At 57.8% G+C, this 21,189-nt stretch overlaps 1 protein-coding gene across 2 annotated transcripts in view; it reads left to right on the top strand.

Annotated features, from left to right (window-relative positions):
• EPHB3 (EPH receptor B3) overlaps positions 1–18,639 on the top strand; it is a 29,428-nt gene extending 10,789 nt beyond the window's left edge. Inside the window, exons 2-16 of one of the 2 annotated variants that reach the window (XM_077184083.1) lie at positions 2,671–2,735; positions 3,106–3,778; positions 10,919–11,074; positions 11,210–11,545; positions 12,333–12,457; positions 12,613–12,781; positions 12,876–12,981; positions 13,397–13,449; positions 13,616–13,738; positions 13,837–14,084; positions 14,305–14,520; positions 14,610–14,759; positions 14,854–15,047; positions 15,216–15,371; positions 15,681–18,639. In XM_077184083.1, coding sequence (XP_077040198.1) covers positions 2,671–2,735; positions 3,106–3,778; positions 10,919–11,074; positions 11,210–11,545; positions 12,333–12,457; positions 12,613–12,781; positions 12,876–12,981; positions 13,397–13,449; positions 13,616–13,738; positions 13,837–14,084; positions 14,305–14,520; positions 14,610–14,759; positions 14,854–15,047; positions 15,216–15,371; positions 15,681–15,789 — 2,879 coding nt within the window. In that variant the 3' untranslated portion in view covers positions 15,790–18,639. Of the gene's footprint in view, positions 1–2,670; positions 2,736–3,105; positions 3,779–10,918; positions 11,075–11,209; positions 11,546–12,332; positions 12,458–12,612; positions 12,782–12,875; positions 12,982–13,351; positions 13,450–13,615; positions 13,739–13,836; positions 14,085–14,304; positions 14,521–14,609; positions 14,760–14,853; positions 15,048–15,215; positions 15,372–15,680 lie in introns of both variants that reach the window. The other variant, XM_054638979.2, reaches the window with a different exon arrangement.
• Positions 18,640–21,189: the final 2,550 nt, after the last annotated feature.

Below are 21,189 nucleotides of genomic sequence, written 5' to 3'. Positions count from 1 at the left end.
CTGTCCAAGCTGAGGTTCTGCCCATGGCCGACACTCAAGGGGAAGGACATTGCTGGAGGGGACAACTGCCATGGCAAGGGCTTCCTACGTGGGGCCTGCTGCTGTGCAGGAGAGTTCCTGCATCCCCTGGACAGGTTTGGGAAGCAAACACCCACCGTGGTCTGGTCAGTCCATGCTATGCTGTGGCTTGCCACAGCATCCTTGTGTCACTCTATTTGCGGGCACACCCTGCCACCCAGATCCCCATCTCCCCAGCCTGACTCACCGCCACAGCTGCTCATCCATCAGCAGCCCCAGCCCTGAGAACGCAGGGCATCCCTTCCCCACTCCTCCTGCAGAAACACCCCCAGCTGGCCCTGCACTGGCTGGACCCACAGGGTCTCTGCCCCGGGAGTTGGCAGTCCTGCACTGTGAGTGCTGAGCACACGCTTGGCTCTGCTCACCGCCAGCGCTGCATGTCTGGGCCCTCAGCACCGCTGTGCCCTTATTAGGGCAGCCAGCACGGGGCCTGTCCTTCACAGAGGTGTGGGCAGCCCCCTCCTGGAACCTGCTCCCCCATCATCTGGCACTGCCTGCCCACCCTGGCAGCCACCCCATGCAGGGGTCTGGGAAGCACAGCAGTGTCTCCTGTGGTCGTGCAAAGCCACACTTGGGATCCTGCCGGGGTTCAGTAACTGATGGTGTGGGAAATTGGAAGGGAGAGAGATGGCGGCTTGCTGTGTCCCCTGGGCAGGTGGTGCCTTGGGACTTAGCAGAAGCTGCCTTATGGGTGCACAGAGCCATTCTGCCCATCCTGTGTCCCACCCCATCTGCATTACCTGCTTGACAGAGGGTTTCTTCCTTCTCTCCCTGTTTTTGCCAGATGCCCCTGGTTTGTGTTCTTGAGAAACAGCAAATAACCCCTGCCCAGCAACCATCTCTGCATTGGAGTCTGATGTAGATGATGCCCTTCTGCACCTCTACCAATGGGGAGTTGGCACCATGAAGGGTTTTTCTCCCTCTGTCCTCAGTGCCATGCCCACTGCTAGTGCCACCAGGCCACAATGGGACTGTGTTTGTGTTTGCTCTGGGTGAACAGCCTGGGCGAGAAGCAAGCTGGCTGGCCCAGCTGGGAACCTGGCAAGCCACAAGGCAGGTCAGAGAGCCCACGTGTCCCCAGACATGCTTGTTTATCTGTGCTGTGGTGGCACCCACAGCCTCTGCTCCCAGCCTGCCTGTGGGTGCTGGCCTGGGAGCTGCTGGCGGGTCTCGCTGGGGTGGGACGCGGGAAGAAGGTGTTTACCTCCAGTCGGGCTTCATCCGAAACCCTGCGATGCGTGAATGCTTCCTTCCTCCTCCACACTTCCTCCCTGCCTAGGTCAGCCTGGGGTTTTCCTGGAGTGGAAGGAAAGAAGCTGAAACTGCCTCTTGCTGTGGGGCTGAGCCATGGTGCTGGCACAGCTGAGCTGCCCTGGCACGTCCTTGTGCCCCAGCCAGGGAGAGTGAGCAGTTCCCAGCCCGCTGCTGGGTCTAGGAGAGCCGTGGCTGCCTGCCCTTCCTCCTGAGCCCGGGTGGGCTGAGAAGTGGATGGATGGATGGGCAGCCCCTGGAGAGCTGCACAGGATTCCGGATGGGGCCATACTTGTGGCTGGGGAGGGGGATGCCCTCATCAGGGAGGTTTTTTGGCCCTGGTCCTGGGTCCTGCTCGGTGCAGGCAGCAGAGCCCCCCTGAGCACACCAGGGTCTCCAGGCATTTGCACCTCCCTTCCACCAAACCCCCCCCCAAGGCAAAAGAAGGTCCAGAGGACCCCGGGGTGCTGGGGTGCCTGCTCCCCTCCAAACAGCCCAAGGGCCATCCCTGGAGCAGAGCTCAGAGGGCCAGCAGTTCACAGAGGGGCCGTTGGCCCCTGAGCATGTCAGTGTGCTCTCCTGCTTGTGTTTCACTCCTGGTTTTTGCGCGTGGTGCTCGCGCGGAGCCACGCGGCTCTGCCTGGGATTAGCGACAGCTGCCTGCAATTGCAGCTCTTCCCAGACAAGCGTCTCGCTCCCCCAAGGCTGGGGCTGGGGCTGTTTGGGGAATGCTGCCGGGGTGGTTTGTCTTGTAGTCTGCTCCAGGAATGTTGGCCAGACGGTCAAATTCTTCTCCCCTCTTGTAAAATGAGTGATGTGGGGCGTCTCTGGGAGAGCAGCCTGCCAGTCCCTCCTCCTCTGGATAAACCTGCCTGGCCCGCACCGCCCTGTCATGGGAACGGGCCCTTTCAACCCCAGCCACATTAAATACGCGCCCTGCCAAAGCAGAGGGGGAGGGTGCGGACAGGGGCGCCCGGTCTTCCTCCTTTGGCACCCCTGCACTGCCTGGGGGACACGTTTGGCTGTGCTAGTGGCTGGGGATGGCAGCTTGTCCCCATCTCCCCCTTGCCACCTGGCCAGCTCCTCGTCCTGCCGCTTGCCTCCTCCGGCACAGCTCTCCAGGGACGCCTCGCTCTTCCTGTTCTCTTGACAGGAGAAGAGAAATCTGGAGTCTGTCTGCGCCGCTCCCCCCTCCTCCCACCACGTCTCACCCCCCAAGTTGCTGTTTTCCACAGAAATGTCAGGCTCAGCTCTCCTCTCCCCCACTCCTCCTGGTTTTTTTCCCCTCTAATCTTGGCCTTCATCTCCAATTACTTCTTTTTCTCCTTCCTTTCTCTCCAGAGACCCTGATGGACACAAAGTGGGTGACCTCTGAGTTGGCATGGACAACTCATCCGGAGACAGGGGTAAGTTTAGAAACAGCCCTGGTCCTGACCTCCAAAGGGCAGAGCTGGCCCTGGCCCCATGGGAATCATGGTTGCTCACCAGTGCCTTTGTGAAGCTGGCTGCATCTTTCTCCTTTCCTCCTGTGCATATCCGCGCCTTGTGAAACCATCTCCTCTTGACTCCATGCCGGTGGAGTGGGAGTGTCATAGTCCCTGGCCTGGGTTGCTCTTAGTCAACATGATGACCAGGAGGGTTGTGACAGGTGAAGGTGTAGCTGCTGCTCTTCCCTGTTGACTGTTGCCTGTTCCCCCCCACCCTGTGCCATTCACGATGTGTCTGTAGCACTGCTGTCCCTGGCTGGGGATCTAACCCTTTCCCTCTCAATCACAGTGGGAAGAAGTCAGTGGTTATGACGAGGCCATGAACCCTATCCGCACGTACCAGGTCTGCAACGTACGGGAGGCCAACCAGAACAACTGGCTTCGTACCAAATTCATCCAGCGCCAGGACGTCCAGCGCGTCTACGTGGAGCTGAAGTTCACTGTGCGGGACTGCAACAGCATTCCCAACATCCCTGGCTCCTGTAAAGAGACCTTCAACCTCTTCTATTATGAGTCAGATACGGATTCTGCCTCTGCAAACAGCCCTTTCTGGATGGAGAACCCCTATATCAAAGTGGATACAATTGCCCCAGATGAGAGCTTCTCCAAGCTGGAGTCTGGCCGTGTGAACACCAAGGTGCGCAGCTTTGGCCCTCTCTCCAAGAATGGTTTTTACCTTGCCTTCCAAGACCTGGGAGCCTGCATGTCCCTCATCTCCGTCCGGGCTTTCTACAAGAAATGCTCCAACACCATTGCTGGCTTTGCTATCTTCCCGGAGACTCTAACGGGGGCCGAGCCCACTTCCCTGGTCATCGCGCCGGGCACCTGCATCCCCAATGCAGTGGAGGTGTCTGTGCCCCTCAAGCTGTACTGCAACGGCGACGGCGAGTGGATGGTACCCGTGGGAGCATGCACGTGTGCTGCTGGATATGAGCCCACCATGAAGGATACCCAGTGCCAAGGTATGTGCATGGCAGAGTGATCGTGGCTTTTGTCCCCATGGATGCGTTGATGTGAAGGAGGTGATTTTGCATTGAGCTCGGTCTGGTTTTGGAGGCTTTTCTCTGATGAGTGAACAGGATGAAATCTCAGAGGACAGGTCTGCAGTTTGACTCCAAAGCCTTAAAACCTTTGTGGTTTGGATTCATGCAGTGTCTGCTGGAACACACTGGTGAGCAACCACCAGTGCTACCCTCTGTGGGATGCATCTCCTTGCACAGAGCTGCAGCTCAAGGCATGGTCCTCAGCAGGGATCCAGCACATTTAAGCCCTTGAGCATTACCAAAACCTCTCTCTCATCGCTGCTGTCGTATCCAGCGTCTTTCCTCTCTCCCTCCTGCAGTGCTCGTGGCTGGGGCGAGTGATTGTTCTTGGCAAGTGTGATTTCACGCTGCTTGTGCGGAGGCTTGTTCAGAAGCCCTGGTGGTGAGCAGGGCTCCCCTGTGGGAGAAGCCATGCTGATGCATGCTCCCCCTGCCAGTGCTGAAAGCTTGCAGCAGGGATGGTAGGGACCAGCACGAAGGCAGGGGATCTGAAGCTCCTTGTTCTTGCTGGAAGGGAAGGAACATATCCTGCACATGGAGATGTTGGGGATGGAGAGCTGCCCCAGCAGCAGGATACCTCTGTGTGGGTCCTGCAGCTGCCATGCTCTCCCACGATAGCTTTGGTGTTGCTGTTTAACCCCAGTTCGGGTGTGTTGATAAGGAAAAATCTGTCTGGATGAATGTTGCATTCCCTTGGGGTGATTTTTTTCTTGTGAGCTGTCTCTGGCAAGGAGGACCCTGCCCTGGGGTGGCTGGGGTTTAGGGCAGAAAGGTTGCCGTTCCCCTTGGCTGCAGGCGTTGTACAGGGAGCGGGATGCTGGCGGGGCCCCCAGCCCTGGATGCCTTGTGCTGGCCGATGATGGGATGCTTGGCGCCAGCCCTTTGCTCTTGGCAGGGGCTGTGTGATTTGGGATGGCCTGTGACGTGGGGCTCGGGCCAGGGTGGCCTCCCCGCTGGCTTTGGGAGCAGGGTAGCTGACAGCTGTGCTGCTGTGGCTGGGTAGGGAGAGGTCAGTCTCCACAGGGCCGCAGCTCTGCCAGGGATCCAGAGCCTCAAGCACCATCTGTGCCAGCACAGCTCTGACTTCAGTACCACAGCCCCCTGGATCAGTCAGTCTGGCTCCTCCTGAGCTAATGGACACCAGTGTCAGGCATCCATCCACACTTTAAACTGCACTGAGGTCCATGCTCCTGGGTAGGTGCTTTCCTTCTTGCTTGGACTGGGGGATCTTAGACCATACACGATGTTGGCTCTTTCCCAGCAGAGAGTGGGGTTTGGACACAAGGTGACAGTTTCCAGCCAGAACCGGGCATGTGCTGAGAGGGGGCGTCCCAAGGCAGGACAGAGCTCCTCAGATTAGGCTCAGGAGCCTGGGGCAAGGTCCCATCTCCACATCCCCAAGCTGGACAGACCCCCATGTGGCAGCTTTCCCAGCGCCTTTGATTTCCCACCAAGCCCCAGCTTCTGCTGCAGCAGGCAGGGAAGCCACGCTGGGCCACGGGCACATCTCCATCCGGCAGCCTGCCTCCTCGCTGGGCAGGAGCAGCGGTGTCCTCACGTTTCTCTGGGAAAGTTGCACTGCGCTTGCAGGATCAGATTTTCCGCCATATGATCGTGTGTTTTAAGTGGAAACAGCTGAAGAAGGGCTGGGAGAAGCTGGAGCTGCAGCTCCTTTTCTCCTCTTGGCTGGATGTTCCCTTACCCCATTTCCACACTCCAGCACCCCCAAGAAGTCTCAGAGCTGATGTCGTGGGCAGAGGTGTGGTGCAGCCCCCCAAAGCTGGGGTTTCATCACTCCTGCCCCAGGGAGCCTGCAGGGGCTTCACCGTGCAGGCGAGCAGCGCTCCAGAGTGCCAGATGGCATTTTAATAAATAACAATACCCAGTTACTGCTTAGATGGGATAAGCCCTGTTGTAAATCTCCCCCTTTTCCCAGACTTTCAGTGGCCTTTGAAGACCTCCTCCTCCTCCTCCTCCTCTTTATCTCCATCCAAGCCAAGATTAGAGCTCACATTCAGACCTGTTACAATGCAGCTTGTATCCCAGTCCCTCGGGAGCAGAGGGCTCATCCTGCCCGACTGAAGACAGTTTCTTTGGCATGCTTTGTAAGGCGATCCGCCAGGCTGGTACCTGGCGCTCTACTCCTGAGTTGCCACAGCATTGATTTGGCATCTCATTCTCAGCCTCATTATCTTTATTTAATTAGCACACGGCCCTTCTGGGGGTTGTGCCGCTTCCCACACACTCCCTGCCACGCAGAGCTGCAGAGGCAGCTCTTGGAGGACAAGAAGGAGCTGCTGGCCAGGGAGGGGAGCAAAGGCTCCTGCATGCCTCCATGGGCTGGGGTGCACTGCACTCGCACCCCACGCCCTGCAGCCCCTGGGGTTTAGCTTTTCCCCAGCCCCATCCCTTCTCCTTTTCATTAGGAGGCACCCAAACAGTTCAAGGGATTTGGTGTCAAGGGGCTCCTCAAAAATGCTCCTGGGCATGTGCTACATGATGGACTTGTTGGGATTTGCACCCCTTGTGTTGCTGGCTTCACACAAAGGCAGAAAGGCTGCTGTGCTGGGGTGGGCAATGAGCCCCCTCCTTGCAGGTCCCCTCTGCTTGGGAGGAGGACCACAGAGCCCCCAGAGCCTCCACCCTGCCTGGGAGGGGAGCTGAGTCTGTGTGGCGCAGTCCATGGATACCCAAACTGTAGGATCACTGGGGGTGACAGTGTCCAGCATGACACCACACCTTCCTGAGACCCCTTTCTCAGTCTTCTTGATGTTTCTTCTCTCGAGGCACCAAGCACTAAACATTTAGGCACAATCAGTAGGTGAGCACAGGTCAAGCTGGGGCCAAAATCAGAATTTTTGCAAAAATAAATTTCCCTTGCAATCAGTGACTAATGAAAACATCACCCTGAATTAAATAAAAAAAAAATTGCCAAGCAAGCATTGCACTTGCCAACTGTTTGCAGCTTTGCATTGCAACATGGGCTTGCTGCATGAAACCCAGGAAGTGAAACTGCCTGGGATTAATTGCCCGGGATTCCAGATCAAAGGCAGCAGCAGGGAATGCAGGGAGAGCTGCCGGTTTACAGCCAGGCAGCTCCACAATGGGTTACTTGTAACACAGTCGAGGAAATCTGCCCCTGCCGTCCTGCCTGTGACCCACTGTGGCTCAAGAGGCAGCTTTGCTTATTGAATTTTTTTTTTCTTTTCTTAAAAAAAAAAAAAAAAAAAAAAAAAAAAAAAAAAAAAAAAAAATTGTTTTCCTGCCTGTTCCTTGGATGCCACTTCAAACCCCCAAAGGCTCTCTCCCTTCTCCTCTCCCTTCAGATTTACTCCATTCGCTTTTGGACTACGCTAGTGTGAAATATTTTCACCCAAAGGGTGATTATTTTACTTTATTTTAAATAACTGCCTTTTAAGAGAGACTTAAAAACAGAGTTACCGCCTCGGCTGTAGCCAGGCTGTTGCTTCCACAGCTCTGCTCCATCTGTAGCCACTTACGACAGCGAGAAGGGAGCGAGCTGTGCAGGTTCATAAAGCACAGATCGTCCCGAACAAACCTGACTGCTGCCTCTAAAGAAATTACAGGGTTGATGGGCAAAGGGATATGATCAGTTTAATTTATCTAGGCTCAGGCGAGGCGTCCTGCTTCAATCCTACAGGGAGAGAAATAGCTGGAAGGATGCTGGAATATTGTAGTGTGAATGGGAAGCAGTCAGAACATGAAACATGGTAGTTTGGGGCTGTTTTTTTCCAGTGTGTCATGGCTATCCCTGCCTTCCCCAGGGGAGGGGACCCCACAGTTTTGGGGATGCACGCATGGTTCATTGCTGCTTGCCTGCATCCCATGCAATAATGGAGGCTGCCTACGGGATGAGTCACTGCTCTCTGCTGTTGGCAGAAGGGTTTTATTTCGGTGTTTTTTTCAGCTCCCTTCCTTGAACTTTATTCACCACGGTGGAGATTGTATTTGGGAGCAGTACCCTGCTCTTCCCCCAGCTCTGTGCTGCAGCTTTTTGAGACAGGATCAGGCCCTGGAGGAGGGTGGCTGATGAAAATCCTGGAGGGGCTGCCAGAACTGGACGGCCACCTTTGCCATGCCGGGAGTGCAATGCCCCATAGGGGGTGTAGGGGCAGCTTTACAGCAGGGCTCTGTTACTGTCCTCCTCCCTCCCACGCCCCACACAAATCCCCTCTGTGGCTGATCCCCGCTGTCAGGCCAGACTGCCTCTCCCTGCCATCAAACCAGCGGCTCCTCTCCGCTTCGGTTCCCTGACCTGTTATCCTGTGGCTGTCACTGACTGTCATGTTCTCCCCAGAAGTGACCGCAGCACAGCACCAGGAGATGTGATCTGTGTGCAGAGGTTCAGAGTTGTTATTTTATTTGAGGACACTTCAGCAGGAAAAGTGCTTATGCAAAGCTCTCGGCAGGGAGAAGGGAGCCTGGCTTCCCAGCTCCGGCTGGATGGAGTCACGTTCCCACTCCAGAGCTCCCAGGCTCGTTCCGCAGCGTGCCGGCCAAGACAGTGGTTGTTGTACAGGCAGTTTCTTGCAGAGAAGAGATGACACAGCGGCTTATCCACCAGGGACCTGGGATCAGCTTTCAGCTCGGTTACAGCCTTCAAATGTGGCGGCTGAGAGCTGTCACACTGCCACCGAGGTCTTTATGCTCTGATTTATTAAGCAGAGTTGGAAATCTACACAGTGGAGCGCATCTGGGCCTCGGTCCCTCTGCTGCTCTTCCCTTTCTTAACAGGGCTGGTTCATGGCTCATCCCCCTCCTGCCAGGATGGCATAAGGATGCAAAGAAAAGGCCTTCATCCCTTGTGCCTGCACTGGGCACTACTTAGGGGTGGCAGGGAGCTGCTGAAGGACAGCTCTGCCTGTCCCTTCCTCCTGTGTCTGGGAGGCCACTGTCACCTCTGTGCCCGTAACCCACTGGGCACCGGCTGGCACTTCATGTGCTGAGACCAAATGCCCTCCTGCGTCCTTTGCAAGCCCCTGGCTGTCCTTGGCTGCCATGCCATGCTTGGGCTGTCGGCTTCACACAAGCTCTGGTTGCTCCGGCTTCACTCTCCCCCCAACAAGCCTGTTCAGGGGGTTTTGTCCCTGATGGATCTGGGCTCCTCTCCATAACCAAAGCATGTTTGGCAGCTTTCTGAGCTCAGAGCGTTCCTGTCCAAGAGGTTTCAGTCATCTCTCATTCCTCAACAATCTGGTTCCTTATGTGAGAATCTGCATCCACCCAGTTTGAACCGCCCGGGACTCCAGCCGGGTGTGTCTGCCTATGCCAAGGCTTCTCTGCGACCTCTGGGCCTCTGCTGTCCACATAAAAACACATTTTCTAGTGGCCTGGCTGTCCCAGGCGCTGGGGACACAGAAGCCCTGGACCTGCTGGCTTCCCATTGCTTGCCAAGGAGCAGATCTGTGTGCTGCTTTGCCTTCCAGCCTGCACAGTCGGGACGGGCAAAGCTTTCATTTCCAAAGGGAAGGCCCAGAGGCTGGGTGAACTCAGGTCAAGGAGCTGGAGTTGGTTGAGCCATGTAGTCAGTCCTGTTTTGACCAAAGAAGAGTCTCACTGCTGGAAGGCTCACACCCTGGCAGCAGGAAGCAGCTCCTGACACCCATGCAGGCAGAGGGGTGGGAGAGCAGGCAGTTGTCTCTGCAAGGGCTGCTCTCACATCCCCCTGGCCAGCAGCACTGCACAGGAGTGGGGCTTCTCCCTTGGGGTTGCTGTTGCTTGGTGCCTGGACAAACCCAGGACAGCACCTGGAGCTGTGTGTGGGTCCCTGCGGGGCCGGCTTGGCAGCGTGTGACTCACAGCACTCCACGCCCCATGTGGGGCTGCAACTAGCCGGAAAACTTCCACAGAGGGTGTCGGGAGATGCCTCATAGCAGGAAACTTCCACTTGCCAGAGCCTGGTGAAGCACCAGGAAACCTCCTCCTGTTTTCAGGATGATGTGTGGCTGGCGTGGGAGGGTTACCTGCCCTGGGAGCTTCCCTAACGTGGTGGAGCGAGGAGGACGTGCCCTCCTTCGGGGCCGTCAGTGCTGATGCTGCCCCAGCTGTGGCAAACAGGGTGAGGGTGATGCTGAAGCAGAGCCGGCGCCAGTGGGTCTCTCACCTCATCCGGCTGCAAACACAGAGCACAGAATCCGCTTCCATGGGCAGCAGTGTGATAAATCAGGCTATTTCGAGGTGTGGGTCAGGTTCCCAAGGCTGCTCTGCTCCTCGGCTCAAGTGCTGTTAAACCTTTCACGTGCCCCTCATTACAAATAAACACCTTGTGATGCCAATGGGGCCGTATCCCAGGACTCGTGGCTCCTTGAAGGACCCTGATCGGAAGTGGAGGAGGGAGGTGGCAGTGATGCTGAAGCAGCTCTTCAGCCAAGGACCTGCAGGAATGTTTTCATCTCGCTCAGCGCTCCACTTGAGCCGACCTCATGAGGTGCCGCCGCCCCGGGACTGAGAAGTGGCTCAAGAGCCTGAGGCGGAAGGTTTGGGGCTGAGTGGCTGATTTTGGGTGGTGGAGGCCTCTAGCAGGGACTGCTGCAGACAGGGCTGTAGAGGAATTCTTTCCTTCCCAGTCCTATTTCCCTGGAGGATGGACCTGGCACTTTGAAGGTTGCCAGGTCTAGAAAACAGCATGCCCTTCCTCCATGGAAGGGAGCATGGTAATACCCTTGAGAAGGGCAGTGAAGAAACATAACTGAGGAATGGAGCTCTGGATGGGTCTGCTCTGCCCCCCATACTGCTGGTGGTGACCAACTCTTCCCACCTCCAATTACCTCGGACCTGCTGCTGGAGCCCAGCATTTCCTGGCAGAGCTGTGCCTGAGCCATCTGGTGCTTCCAGCAGCCCACTCTTCTCACCCTCCCTAGCCGTGAGTCCCTGGGCATGGCTGATGGCAGTGGAAAGGCTTGTAGGAGGCCTGAGGTCTTCAAGCCACTGATCAAAGATTTGGCAGGGCAGCGAGGAAGAGTGTGCCCAGCTATGGTGGGAGCAGTGAATGTTTTCTGGGTTCACTTTATAACCCATGTCTGGTTTTCTTTCCTCCAGCGTGCGGCCCAGGAACCTTCAAATCTAAGCAGGGGGAAGGTCCCTGCTCTCCCTGCCCTCCCAATAGCCGGACCACATCTGGAGCAGCAATGGTCTGCACTTGTCGAAACGGCTTTTTCCGGGCAGACACGGACCCCGCAGACAGCGCCTGCACCAGTGAGTCCTGCTCTGGGCAGGGAGGGGAGCAAGGGAAGCTGTGGAGGTGATGGGGGTTTGTGTCTGGGATGGGGGTATGTGCTGTGCCCATGCCAGGGCTGAGCTGGACATGAAGACACCCACATTTCCCTGCAGGTGTCCCCTCAGCCCCCCGCAATGTCATCTCCAACGTGAACGAGACGTCGCTGGTGCTGGAGTGGAGCGAGCCGCAGGACACGGGCGGGAGGGACGACCTGCTCTACAACGTCATCTGCAAGAAATGCAGCGTGGAGCGGCGCCTGTGCACCCGCTGCGACGACAACGTGGAGTTCGTGCCACGCCAGCTCGGCCTCACTGAGCGACGCATCTACATCAGCAACCTGATGGCCCACACCCAGTACACCTTCGAGATCCAGGCCGTGAACGGCATCTCCAACAAGAGTCCCTACCCTCCCCATTTTGCCTCTGTCAACATCACCACCAACCAGGCAGGTCAGTGGAGCCACCAGGGAGCAGGGGCTGTATCTTCTCCACAGAGCGGAGTGGAGCAGAGATTTCTTTCTGACAGCCTGGGAGGCTGCAATCCTTTGTGGTGCCGCCTAACTGGCTCTCTGGGCCTGCATCTAATCCCCTGGGTAAACTCTCCTCTCTGTTTAAAGCATGTCCCTAGAGGAGATGAGATCAAAATGCATGCAAGTGGAGAAGACTAGGGCTGGCAGATGCTCCAGAGAGCTCTGGATCTTCTAGACCTACCCCAGAGATGCTGTGCCTGCTGCGAGGGGAGGAGGAAGGAAATGAGATTTCTCCCCTGTGTGCCTGGGAAGGCTCAGCACCAGCCCAAGCCTTTGCAGGCAGCCAAGTGCTCTGCCATTCCCTCCTTCCTCCCGCTCTGGCCCCGCTCCAGCGTGCTGGTAATCTCCAGCCACTGCGCACTGATCTGATTTCACGGGTCTTGCTGCTGGGGTGGAGCACAGAGCTTCTGGCAAATGGAGGAGGGGAGGGAGCCCCAGTTTGGGTTGGCAGGGCCCTTCCCCAGACCAGTCTGCAGCTAGGCATGGGGTGAAGCATGACTTCAGTGCTATTTCTGAGGCTCCCCTTGGTGCTGAAATCACACCTCCTTATGGAGACTTGGGGGAGGCCATGAGTCTCAAAGCTTTTCCATGCCTTTCCACCAAGATTATCCAAGCAGGTCACAGGCAGAGCATTCCCTACACTGTGTGGGATGGTGGAGGGGAAACCTGGTGCAGGTGACTCATTCCTTTCCTGCCCTCCTTCCTAGCCCCGTCTGCCGTACCGACGATGCACCTGCACAGCAGCACCGGGAACAGCATGACGCTGTCATGGACTCCCCCAGAGAGACCCAACGGCATCATTCTGGACTATGAGATCAAGTACTCGGAGAAGGTAAAGCAGGAACAGCCTTTTGCCTCCTCCAGCCCTTTTAGTTGGCCATCAGCACCGTGGCATAGGGGGTCCCTGCAAACCTGGCTCCTGGGGGATGTGGGAGCCAGCAGATAGAGGGTGGCTTCACAGAGGTGACACCCACGTCTCCCCTACAGCAAGGCCAGAGTGATGGCATCGCCAACACAGTCACCAGCCAGAAGAACTCGGTGCGGCTGGACGGGCTGAAGGCCAACGCTCGGTACATGGTGCAGGTGCGGGCGCGCACCGTGGCGGGGTACGGCCGCTACAGCCTCCCCACGGAGTTCCAGACCACTGCCGAGGGCGGTAGGTACCAGTACTGGGCTGCCTCCATCGCCCAGCCCTCCCATGCCTGCTCCTTTCCCAGCTTGACCTCGATTCCTGCCTGTCCCTCCATCAGGTTCCACCAGCAAGACTTTCCAGGAGCTGCCTCTGATCGTGGGTTCGGCCACTGCAGGGCTGGTGTTCGTCATCGTGGTGGTGGTGATTGCCATCGTCTGCTTCAGGTACTGGCTTTTCAGGGAAGAGGGCTTCACATCTGGGTTTGGGGGTCGCTCATGTCTGCCACAGAGCTTTCTCCCCCTTCACCTGTGGGCAGAGTTCTGGCAGCTCCAGTCACAGAGTGAAGGACTGCACCATCCACACATGGGTCCCAGAGCAGAGGTCTTGTGGGAGGATTGTGCTTCTGCTTCCCCAGTACGAGCTGTGCTCTGCCCAGGCTCCTGCCATGCACTCAGCACAACTAGGCCATCTCCTCCCATCGCACCTCGGGTGGAGGGATAGCTCTGTGCACGGGCTGCCAGAGGGAAGGCTCTCTGGCAGAGGCTGTCTGTGCTGGGATTTGGAAGTTGGCAGTGAATGTCTTTGCCCCATCAGGAAAGGGATGGTTACTGAACACCTCCTCTCGTCTCCTTTGGGCAGGAAGCAGCGCAACAACACCGACCCTGAGTACACAGAGAAGCTGCAGCAATATGGTGAGTGTGAGAGCCCAGCAAATGGACTCCGGCTGCCCTCTCCCAATTCCTGTCCCATGCAAAGGGGCAGCCTTTTCTAACAAGGGGTGGGCTGACAGCCAGCCAAGTGGCTTGACATCTGTCACCCTTGCTGTGTCCCTCCTGGTGATGGCTTCTGCCCTTGCAGTTACCCCTGGGATGAAGGTGTACATTGACCCTTTCACCTACGAGGACCCAAATGAAGCTGTCCGGGAATTCGCCAAAGAGATTGACATCTCCTGTGTGAAAATTGAGGAGGTCATTGGAGCAGGCAAGTCCTGGGGCTGGGCACAGCAGATGCTGAGACTGCTGCCTCTCACCCTGTCCTGTGGCTCACCGTGCTGCTCCCCTCTCTCCTTCCCACTACAGGGGAGTTTGGTGAGGTGTGCCGTGGGCGCCTGAAGCTGCCTGGCCGCCGCGAGATCTTCGTGGCCATCAAGACACTGAAGGTGGGCTACACAGAGCGGCAGCGGCGGGACTTCCTGAGCGAGGCCAGCATCATGGGCCAGTTCGACCACCCCAACATCATCCACCTAGAGGGGGTGGTGACCAAGAGCCGCCCCGTCATGATCATCACAGAATTCATGGAGAACTGTGCGCTTGACTCCTTCCTCCGGGTGAGCATCCATCCCCTCCTGCCCTGGGCTGGGGGTGCAGTGCATGGGGGGAGCAGCAGCTCTGAGCCCATCTCCATCTCTCTACATTGTGATGCTGGTGTCCCAGGGTTAAGCTCTGAGTGGGAGAAGAGGGAGGAGGAAGGTGATGGTGGTAGCACATTGGGATCCTTCCTCAATCTGTTCAGGGTGTTGCAAACCCCTCTGATCTCTCCTCTGGCAGTTGAATGATGGGCAGTTCACAGTCATCCAGCTGGTGGGAATGATGCGAGGCATCGCCGCTGGCATGAAATACCTTTCGGAGATGAACTATGTGCATCGGGATCTGGCTGCCCGCAACATCCTGGTCAACAGCAACTTGGTCTGCAAAGTGTCTGACTTCGGGCTCTCTCGCTTCCTGGAGGATGACCCAGCTGACCCCACCTACACCAGCTCCCTGGTACGGGACACTCACGAGGGATCTGGGATCTGGGGGTGGGGGGAGACACCTCAGGTATGCACTAATCATGGAGCTGTGTATCCATGCAGGGAGGCAAGATCCCAATCAGATGGACAGCTCCTGAGGCCATCGCCTACCGCAAATTCACTTCAGCCAGCGACGTGTGGAGCTACGGCATTGTCATGTGGGAAGTGATGTCCTACGGGGAGCGACCGTACTGGGACATGTCCAACCAGGATGTGAGTGCTCTCTGGGGAGCAGGGAACCGGGAGCTGTAGGCTGCCTGTGGGAGCCCAGGTGGCTCACAACCTGCCTCTGCCTGTCTTTCTGCAGGTGATCAATGCTGTGGAGCAGGATTACCGCCTGCCACCCCCCATGGACTGCCCCACTGCACTGCACCAGCTGATGCTGGACTGCTGGGTGCGGGACCGCAACCTGAGGCCCAAATTTGCACAGATTGTCAACACGCTGGACAAGCTCATCCGCAATGCTGCCAGCCTGAAGGTCATCGCCAGCGTGCAGTCTGGGTCAGTGACATCCTTGTTTCCAGCCAGCACATACCCCAATTCCAGGGAACACTGGAGTGGTTGGGAATAGAGCTGTGGGAGGGAGGGGATAAGAATGGGGATCCCTTGCTTCCAGTTACACTTCTCTGTGCCCTGCTCCTTGTGACCTGCGGCTCTCTTGCCCTTTAGCATCTCCCAGCCGCTCTTGGACCGCACTGTCCCAGATTACACCACCTTCACCACCGTGGGAGACTGGCTGGATGCCATCAAAATGGGACGGTACAAGGAGAACTTTGTCAATGCTGGGTTTGCCTCCTTCGACCTGGTGGCACAGATGACTGCAGAGTAAGTGCCTGCTTGGAGGGGAGGAGGGAGCAAACTGGGACTGGTGCTGCTACACACTCTCCCTTGTCTATCTGACAGCCACTCCTCCCACCTGGGTGCATGTGGGCTGAATTAAGGACTGGGATTCAGCATCCAATCCCAAGGGAGTTCAGGTTTAGGATTCAGCTTCCAGTCCCCTCTGGTGTTAAAGGGAGCACTGGAGCTTGGCAGAGGGCTGTAAGGATAGATAGATCCATTGACCCAGTGGGGCAGGGCCACATGTTGATGTCGCTCGTGGCTGGGGGCTGAGTCGTCACCTTTTCCTTGCAGGGACCTGCTGAGGATAGGGGTGACGCTAGCAGGGCACCAGAAGAAGATCCTGAGCAGCATTCAGGACATGAGGCTGCAGATGAACCAGACGCTCCCAGTGCAGGTTTGACCACAGGGGACTCTGCATTGGAACGGACCAAGGGAACCTGCCATAAAGGTTCAGTTTGCGGTGCAGCCCAGCTTCCTGTTTTCCCCTCCACACGGCGCTCCTCTGCCTCGGACGGTCGCCTGGGACGGGATGGGACGGGACGCCCTTCCCTGGATCGAAGGCACTCATGCTGAGGGAGCCCAGCTTTTCGTCCCTTGTCCTGGAATGGCGAGGCAGCAACACATCTTCATATTGAAGATGGATTATGGGACAGAGATGGCACATCCCACTTCCCACCCTGTCTTGGTGCTCATCGGTTTGAAGAGTTGTTCGGCTTCTTGGATTTCTTTTCACCCTGTTTTCCCCCAAATCCTCACTTCCCTCACCCCCCCGAGGCCACAGACTGTTGACCCGTCCGCCGAGTCTGTCAGACATGTCCGAAGCCTTCCCTAACTCTGTTCCCCACATGGAAGCAGCCAGGGGAGGCCGAGCCAGCAACAGGGCTGGGGCCACCAGCCCCAGACAATCACTCCTCTTCTCCAGCCCTGGCAAGCCCTCCGCCCAAGGGTCTGCACTGGAACATGTCCGAAGGGAAGGCTTCGCTCCCTTTCTTGGCTTTGCACGCCAGAACCCGAACCCGATTTACTATGCAGGGAGTTAGGCAAAAAAAAAAAAAACAAAAGAAAAAAGAAAAAAAAAGAGATATATTAAAAGAAGATAAGAGGGAGCAGAAAGGGGAGGGAGGGGGACCAGGTGCCCGGCTCCTCATCTCTTACCCTCTTGGTTCTCCTGGCCGGCTCTGGACTGCAGAGCGAGGCCATCAGCACGTTTGCACAGGGACCCTCCGCCCCCGGACCGACGGACGGCAGCCGTGCTCCCCCGAGGGCCGAAGAGCGGGGCTGGGGCGGGGGCTGCGCCGGGGGCCGCGCCTCCCCCAGCCTCCTCTTTTATGCAGAAGGAGCAGGTGCCGCCCGCTCCTGACACACGCTGTGATTGCTGCCAAAAGACTCACTCACCTTTCCCTGAGGATTCACTGCAGCCCGGTTCCTCCGAGCCGAGGGAGAGACTCCCAGCGTGCCTGAGTGTGCGTGAGTGTGTGCATGCGTGCGTGGGTGTGTGCTGGCCGCAGGACTGTGGGAGGCAATGGGCAGAATAAAGGCAATAAGAATTTTACCCGAGTTTCCTTTGCTCGATCGCGCTCTCATTGGATGGGCCCGGCTGCCTGCAGCTTCGCTGCCCACCAGGGTCATCCTTCTCTTCCTCCTGGCCGACCCCAAGCTGGCTGTGTGCCCCTTTCTGCTCTCCCCTTCTCTTGCTGTCATGTTTTCAGGTTGTCCGACAGGGACCAGGCAGTGATCCTGTACCAACCCTGTGGTGCTGGGAGACACAGCACGCTCCCCATGAGGCACACGGTGGAGGCTCTGAGTCCCAGGTCAGAGCCAGTCAGGAAACTCTTAATGTACTAGAAATACTCAGCATTTTTTCCCCCCCTACCCTCCTCAAGTCAAGCTGGAACTGTGGGAAGCAAACAGGGAATGTGAAAGCCAAGCAGGGAACAGCCATGCCCGCTGCTCATCCAATGCCAGAGGGTCCCCACAGCTCCGGGGCTTCTCCATAGGGCACTGCTCCTCCCCTGCCTCCCTCTGGGCAGCCTGCCCTCAGCAGGAGGGTTGCACCAGCCCCTGGCACCCCTGGATTATGGCCTCACTCCTCCTCTACAAAATGGCTTTTAAGCAGGGTTGAGCTCACCAGGGTGAACGGAGCAGCTGCAGGTGGCAAGGTGACCCCCTGGGAGAGCAATCTGGGGGGGCCATGCCCTCGGTCTCGGGGAGATTTGTCAACAGTGGCCAAGTGGAACCCCAGTTGCTCATCCTGGGTTTCTCAGGTCCTCCTTGGCTGCACTACCTTGATAACTGGCTTTTGGGGTGCTTTTCTGGCAGTCCAGAAGGGCAAGTGGTCTCTCCCCAAAATGAGGGGGTGCACCCCTATGCTCCCCAGTGCTTGGCCCCGATCCCCCCCTCCCCGGGCTGACACGGCAGGTGCTGTTTTTTCCCTTCCCTTGGAACAGGCCTTGGGTTTCTCATTAACCCCGTCCTCCTCCACAGGTAAACAAGTCCAGGAGCGCAGGTGGCAGCCGGAATGGTCTCCCCACATCCCACCATCTCTGGGATGTTGGCAGACAGGGACACCATGGCCCCATTTTGCTGGGGTTTCCCATCCTGGCTTGCTCCCTACCCTGGCTGCTCCCCAGCCCCACTATGGTGGGACCCCAAACAGCAGCACTGGGCAGACCTCACCCCTCTCCCAGATCAGGAGAAGAAACCTGGCATTGAGAGGCTTTTAAGATCAAGTGGCTGAAGAGATATGAGAGCCTGTTTGGGGCTTTCTAACCACCCACAGCCCCCCATGCAGAAGCACAAAGGGGCACAGGGGCTGCCCTTGCCTCCCTTGCCCCTCAGCCCCTCCTGCTGCAAAGTTTGGGGTCCCACCAGTCCTGGTGCATCTCAAACATCCCCATCTCAGTCCCCCATCCTGGCCTGGCTTTGCTTTGAGGAGGGGTTGTTCTCATTTTAAAAAGAAACCCCTTCTCCCACCCTTCTCTATGCACACCCTGCTCCCATGGGGCAGGACACACCATCCCTGCAGCCAGCCCTGGGTCTCGCCCCAGCCACAGGGGTGCACCCAGCAGCTCTCCACATCCTGTACCTGCCTCCTCCCTTTCCATACAGATCTGGGGGAAAGCTGTGTTCCATGGTGAAAGAAAAGCAACAGCGAAAAACAGCAGCCAGGGAAATCAATGCGAGCGTGCGTTTGTAAAAATATTTTTTAACGGAAAGACTTTTTTTCAATTAAATTATTTAAGGAATTTTATGGAGGTCTGTGGTGCCTGCGTGGTTCTTGGGGGGCTCTGGGTGGCAAGGAGCCCTGTGCTGGGCAGGTGAGGGTGTGTTTGGGCACTGTGTGTGTAAAAGTGGGTCCATCGCAGTGAGCAGGAGCCACTTGACCCCACGGGGGTGCAAACCCAGTCCAATTCCCTCCCTAAAGATGCTCCCTGCCTCCTCCTGGAGCAGCCAATGGGTGAGGACATTTTGAGGGGCCGAGTGGACCAGATGATGCTCCCAGGGCCGCCAGCCCTCGGGTGCCACTGCGGGAACATCCTGGGGCCATGGGAGCAGCGTGGGGTGGCCCTTGGGGACCGTGGTGGCCAGGCTGGGCTGGGGGCACGGCAAGCCCTGCCTGCACCCTGCGCGGGCTCTGCCTGCGCCCTGCGCTTCCCCCCTCCCAGCCCATGCAAAAGAGCCTTTTGTGCTGCTGGGTTTTTTCCCCCCTTTTAATTCCTAACCAGGAGATTAAGGGAAGACAAAGGCTGCGATTGTTCCCGCTCTGCAGAGAGCTGGAAAGTTCGGGGAGGGGGGATCGTCCCTTTCCAGACAGACCCAGAGGAGGGGGACATACGCCCCAGGTGGAGGGGCCGGGATGGGGGGAACACCCTGGGAGTGGCGGCGGAGGGTCCCGGGGCACAGCTGGGATGAGGGCACACCGAGTGCTAAGGGGGATCCCTGCTGGGGTGGCCCGGAGGCTCCGGGCTCCAGCGGGAGGGTGGGAGGCTCTCTGCAGCAGGGAGGAGGAGGAAGGCTGAGGAGGATGGCTTGGCCGGCTCGCCGGCTGCTTGGCGTTTTCCCTGCTAACTCTTGGCTGACACCTCAACAACTTGGCAGGGAGAGGATCCCGCAGCCCCGTCAGCCGCCTGGGGCCGGCACAGCTGGAAGGGATCACGGCTCGGCACGGCTCGGCACGGCTTGGCACAGCCTCTGTGACCCGGCAGGCCAGCACGAGGCATGGGGCAGGGAGGGCACAGGCGTTCTCCACACCCTCCACCATGCCTTGTCCCACTGCCACCCTGTGCCCAAGGGAAAGGCCAAGCCCAGCCGTGCCGGGGCCACATCCTGAGCCCACCGAGCCAAGGATGGCCGGACGCCGGCCAGGCGGGTCATTGCCTCAGGCTGGAGCCAAGGACACACATGACCCGGGAGGGGGCTGTCCCCACAGCACAAGGGACAGGACCCAGCACATTTTCCCATGCTCACAAGAAGCCACGAAACACCCACGAACACCCCAGTTCTGCTCCTTCTGTTTCCCGTTAAGATTATTTATTGGTAATTTTTAAGACCACTTACAGACTCTGTTCACGTGCCAGGACCCTACACGGCTTTTTCCCAGGGCTTTTTTTTTAATTATGAAAAAAAAACCCAAATTGTTTTAATCATTTTCTTTCCATTCCTTCCTTCCAGTCTCCTTTGGTTGCTAGCAGAAGACTTGCACATGGTGCAGCATCCGTCCTCGTCTGCCACCACCACAGCCCATCCTCCCTGCCCACTGCTGCTGGGGCTGCAGCCTCGCCCCTCATCAGGGCTGAGTGTCCCCACAGGGGGACAGGAGCCCCAGAAGCTGCCAGCCGGTTCTGGAAAAAGGGATCTGAGGGCCAGGGGCTGCCTTGGGGAGCAGGAGGCAGCTCTCTTGCAGATGCCTGGGAGCTGACATCGTCTTTGGCAGCACAGCCAGCGAGCAAATGCACCCACATCAATCACCCCATGCCTGTCTGCCGTGTTGGGGGAGCAGAATCTGACCCAACACTGGACCAGGAGGCAAAAAACAGCTTTGGGTTATTAAACAAGACCAGGTCAATGCCTTGACTCAGTGTGGTCTGGGAAAGGCTGGATCTTCAGGGGAAATCTGATGGAAAGCAATGGTGGCCTTGCTGGTAGGGCTGGGGAAGGTGCCAGGGGCTGCATTGCTCCCACCAAGGGCTGCCCTGGCTGGAAACGCTGGCTCCTTTGGGAATAAGGAGAGCAAAGGACTGCGGCATGGCTGGAAGCGAGAGGCAGAGATGCCCCCATCCCTGCTAGCTTGCCTTACCCAGGTTTTGCTGGCCAACACCCCCACCCAGTCCTGAAGCATCACAGATATTGATGCCTGTGCCCCACATGGCAGGTTACCCATGCCACTGCCCACCCAGCCCTTCATGCCACCTAAATCTGGCATTTTCAGCTGAGGAGACCCTTCACCCTGCCCCGGTCCCCCAGCAAGCCCAGCCCAGCTGCTGCCGAGCCCCCTCGCTGCCCCTCTCCCGCTTTGATCTCGCCCGGAGCCGGGGCCGGTATCGCTGCCGGGGCTGGGGGCCGCCCCGGGTGTCAGACTGGTTCAGCCACACATTTCTGGCTAATGAGAAATTTCCTCTCCCCGGCGCTCGGCCAGGTTTTTTTTTAGCTCCGGTATCGCTACCCCACCTCTGCCTCGGCCACGGCAGGCTGAGTCACGGGGGGCCCGGGCCGCACCGCACCGGCACCGAGCCTGCCAGCACCCCCTGCCCGTGCCTTCCCGGGAGCCCGGCACAACCAAAACTCCATGACCCATCGTGCT

Source organism: Agelaius phoeniceus, chromosome 10, assembly GCF_051311805.1.
Source record: "Agelaius phoeniceus isolate bAgePho1 chromosome 10, bAgePho1.hap1, whole genome shotgun sequence".
NCBI classification, from domain to species: Eukaryota; Metazoa; Chordata; class Aves; order Passeriformes; family Icteridae; genus Agelaius; species Agelaius phoeniceus.
Note: the sequence above shows the minus strand (reverse complement) of the source record. Positions and strands in the feature narration are given on the sequence as shown.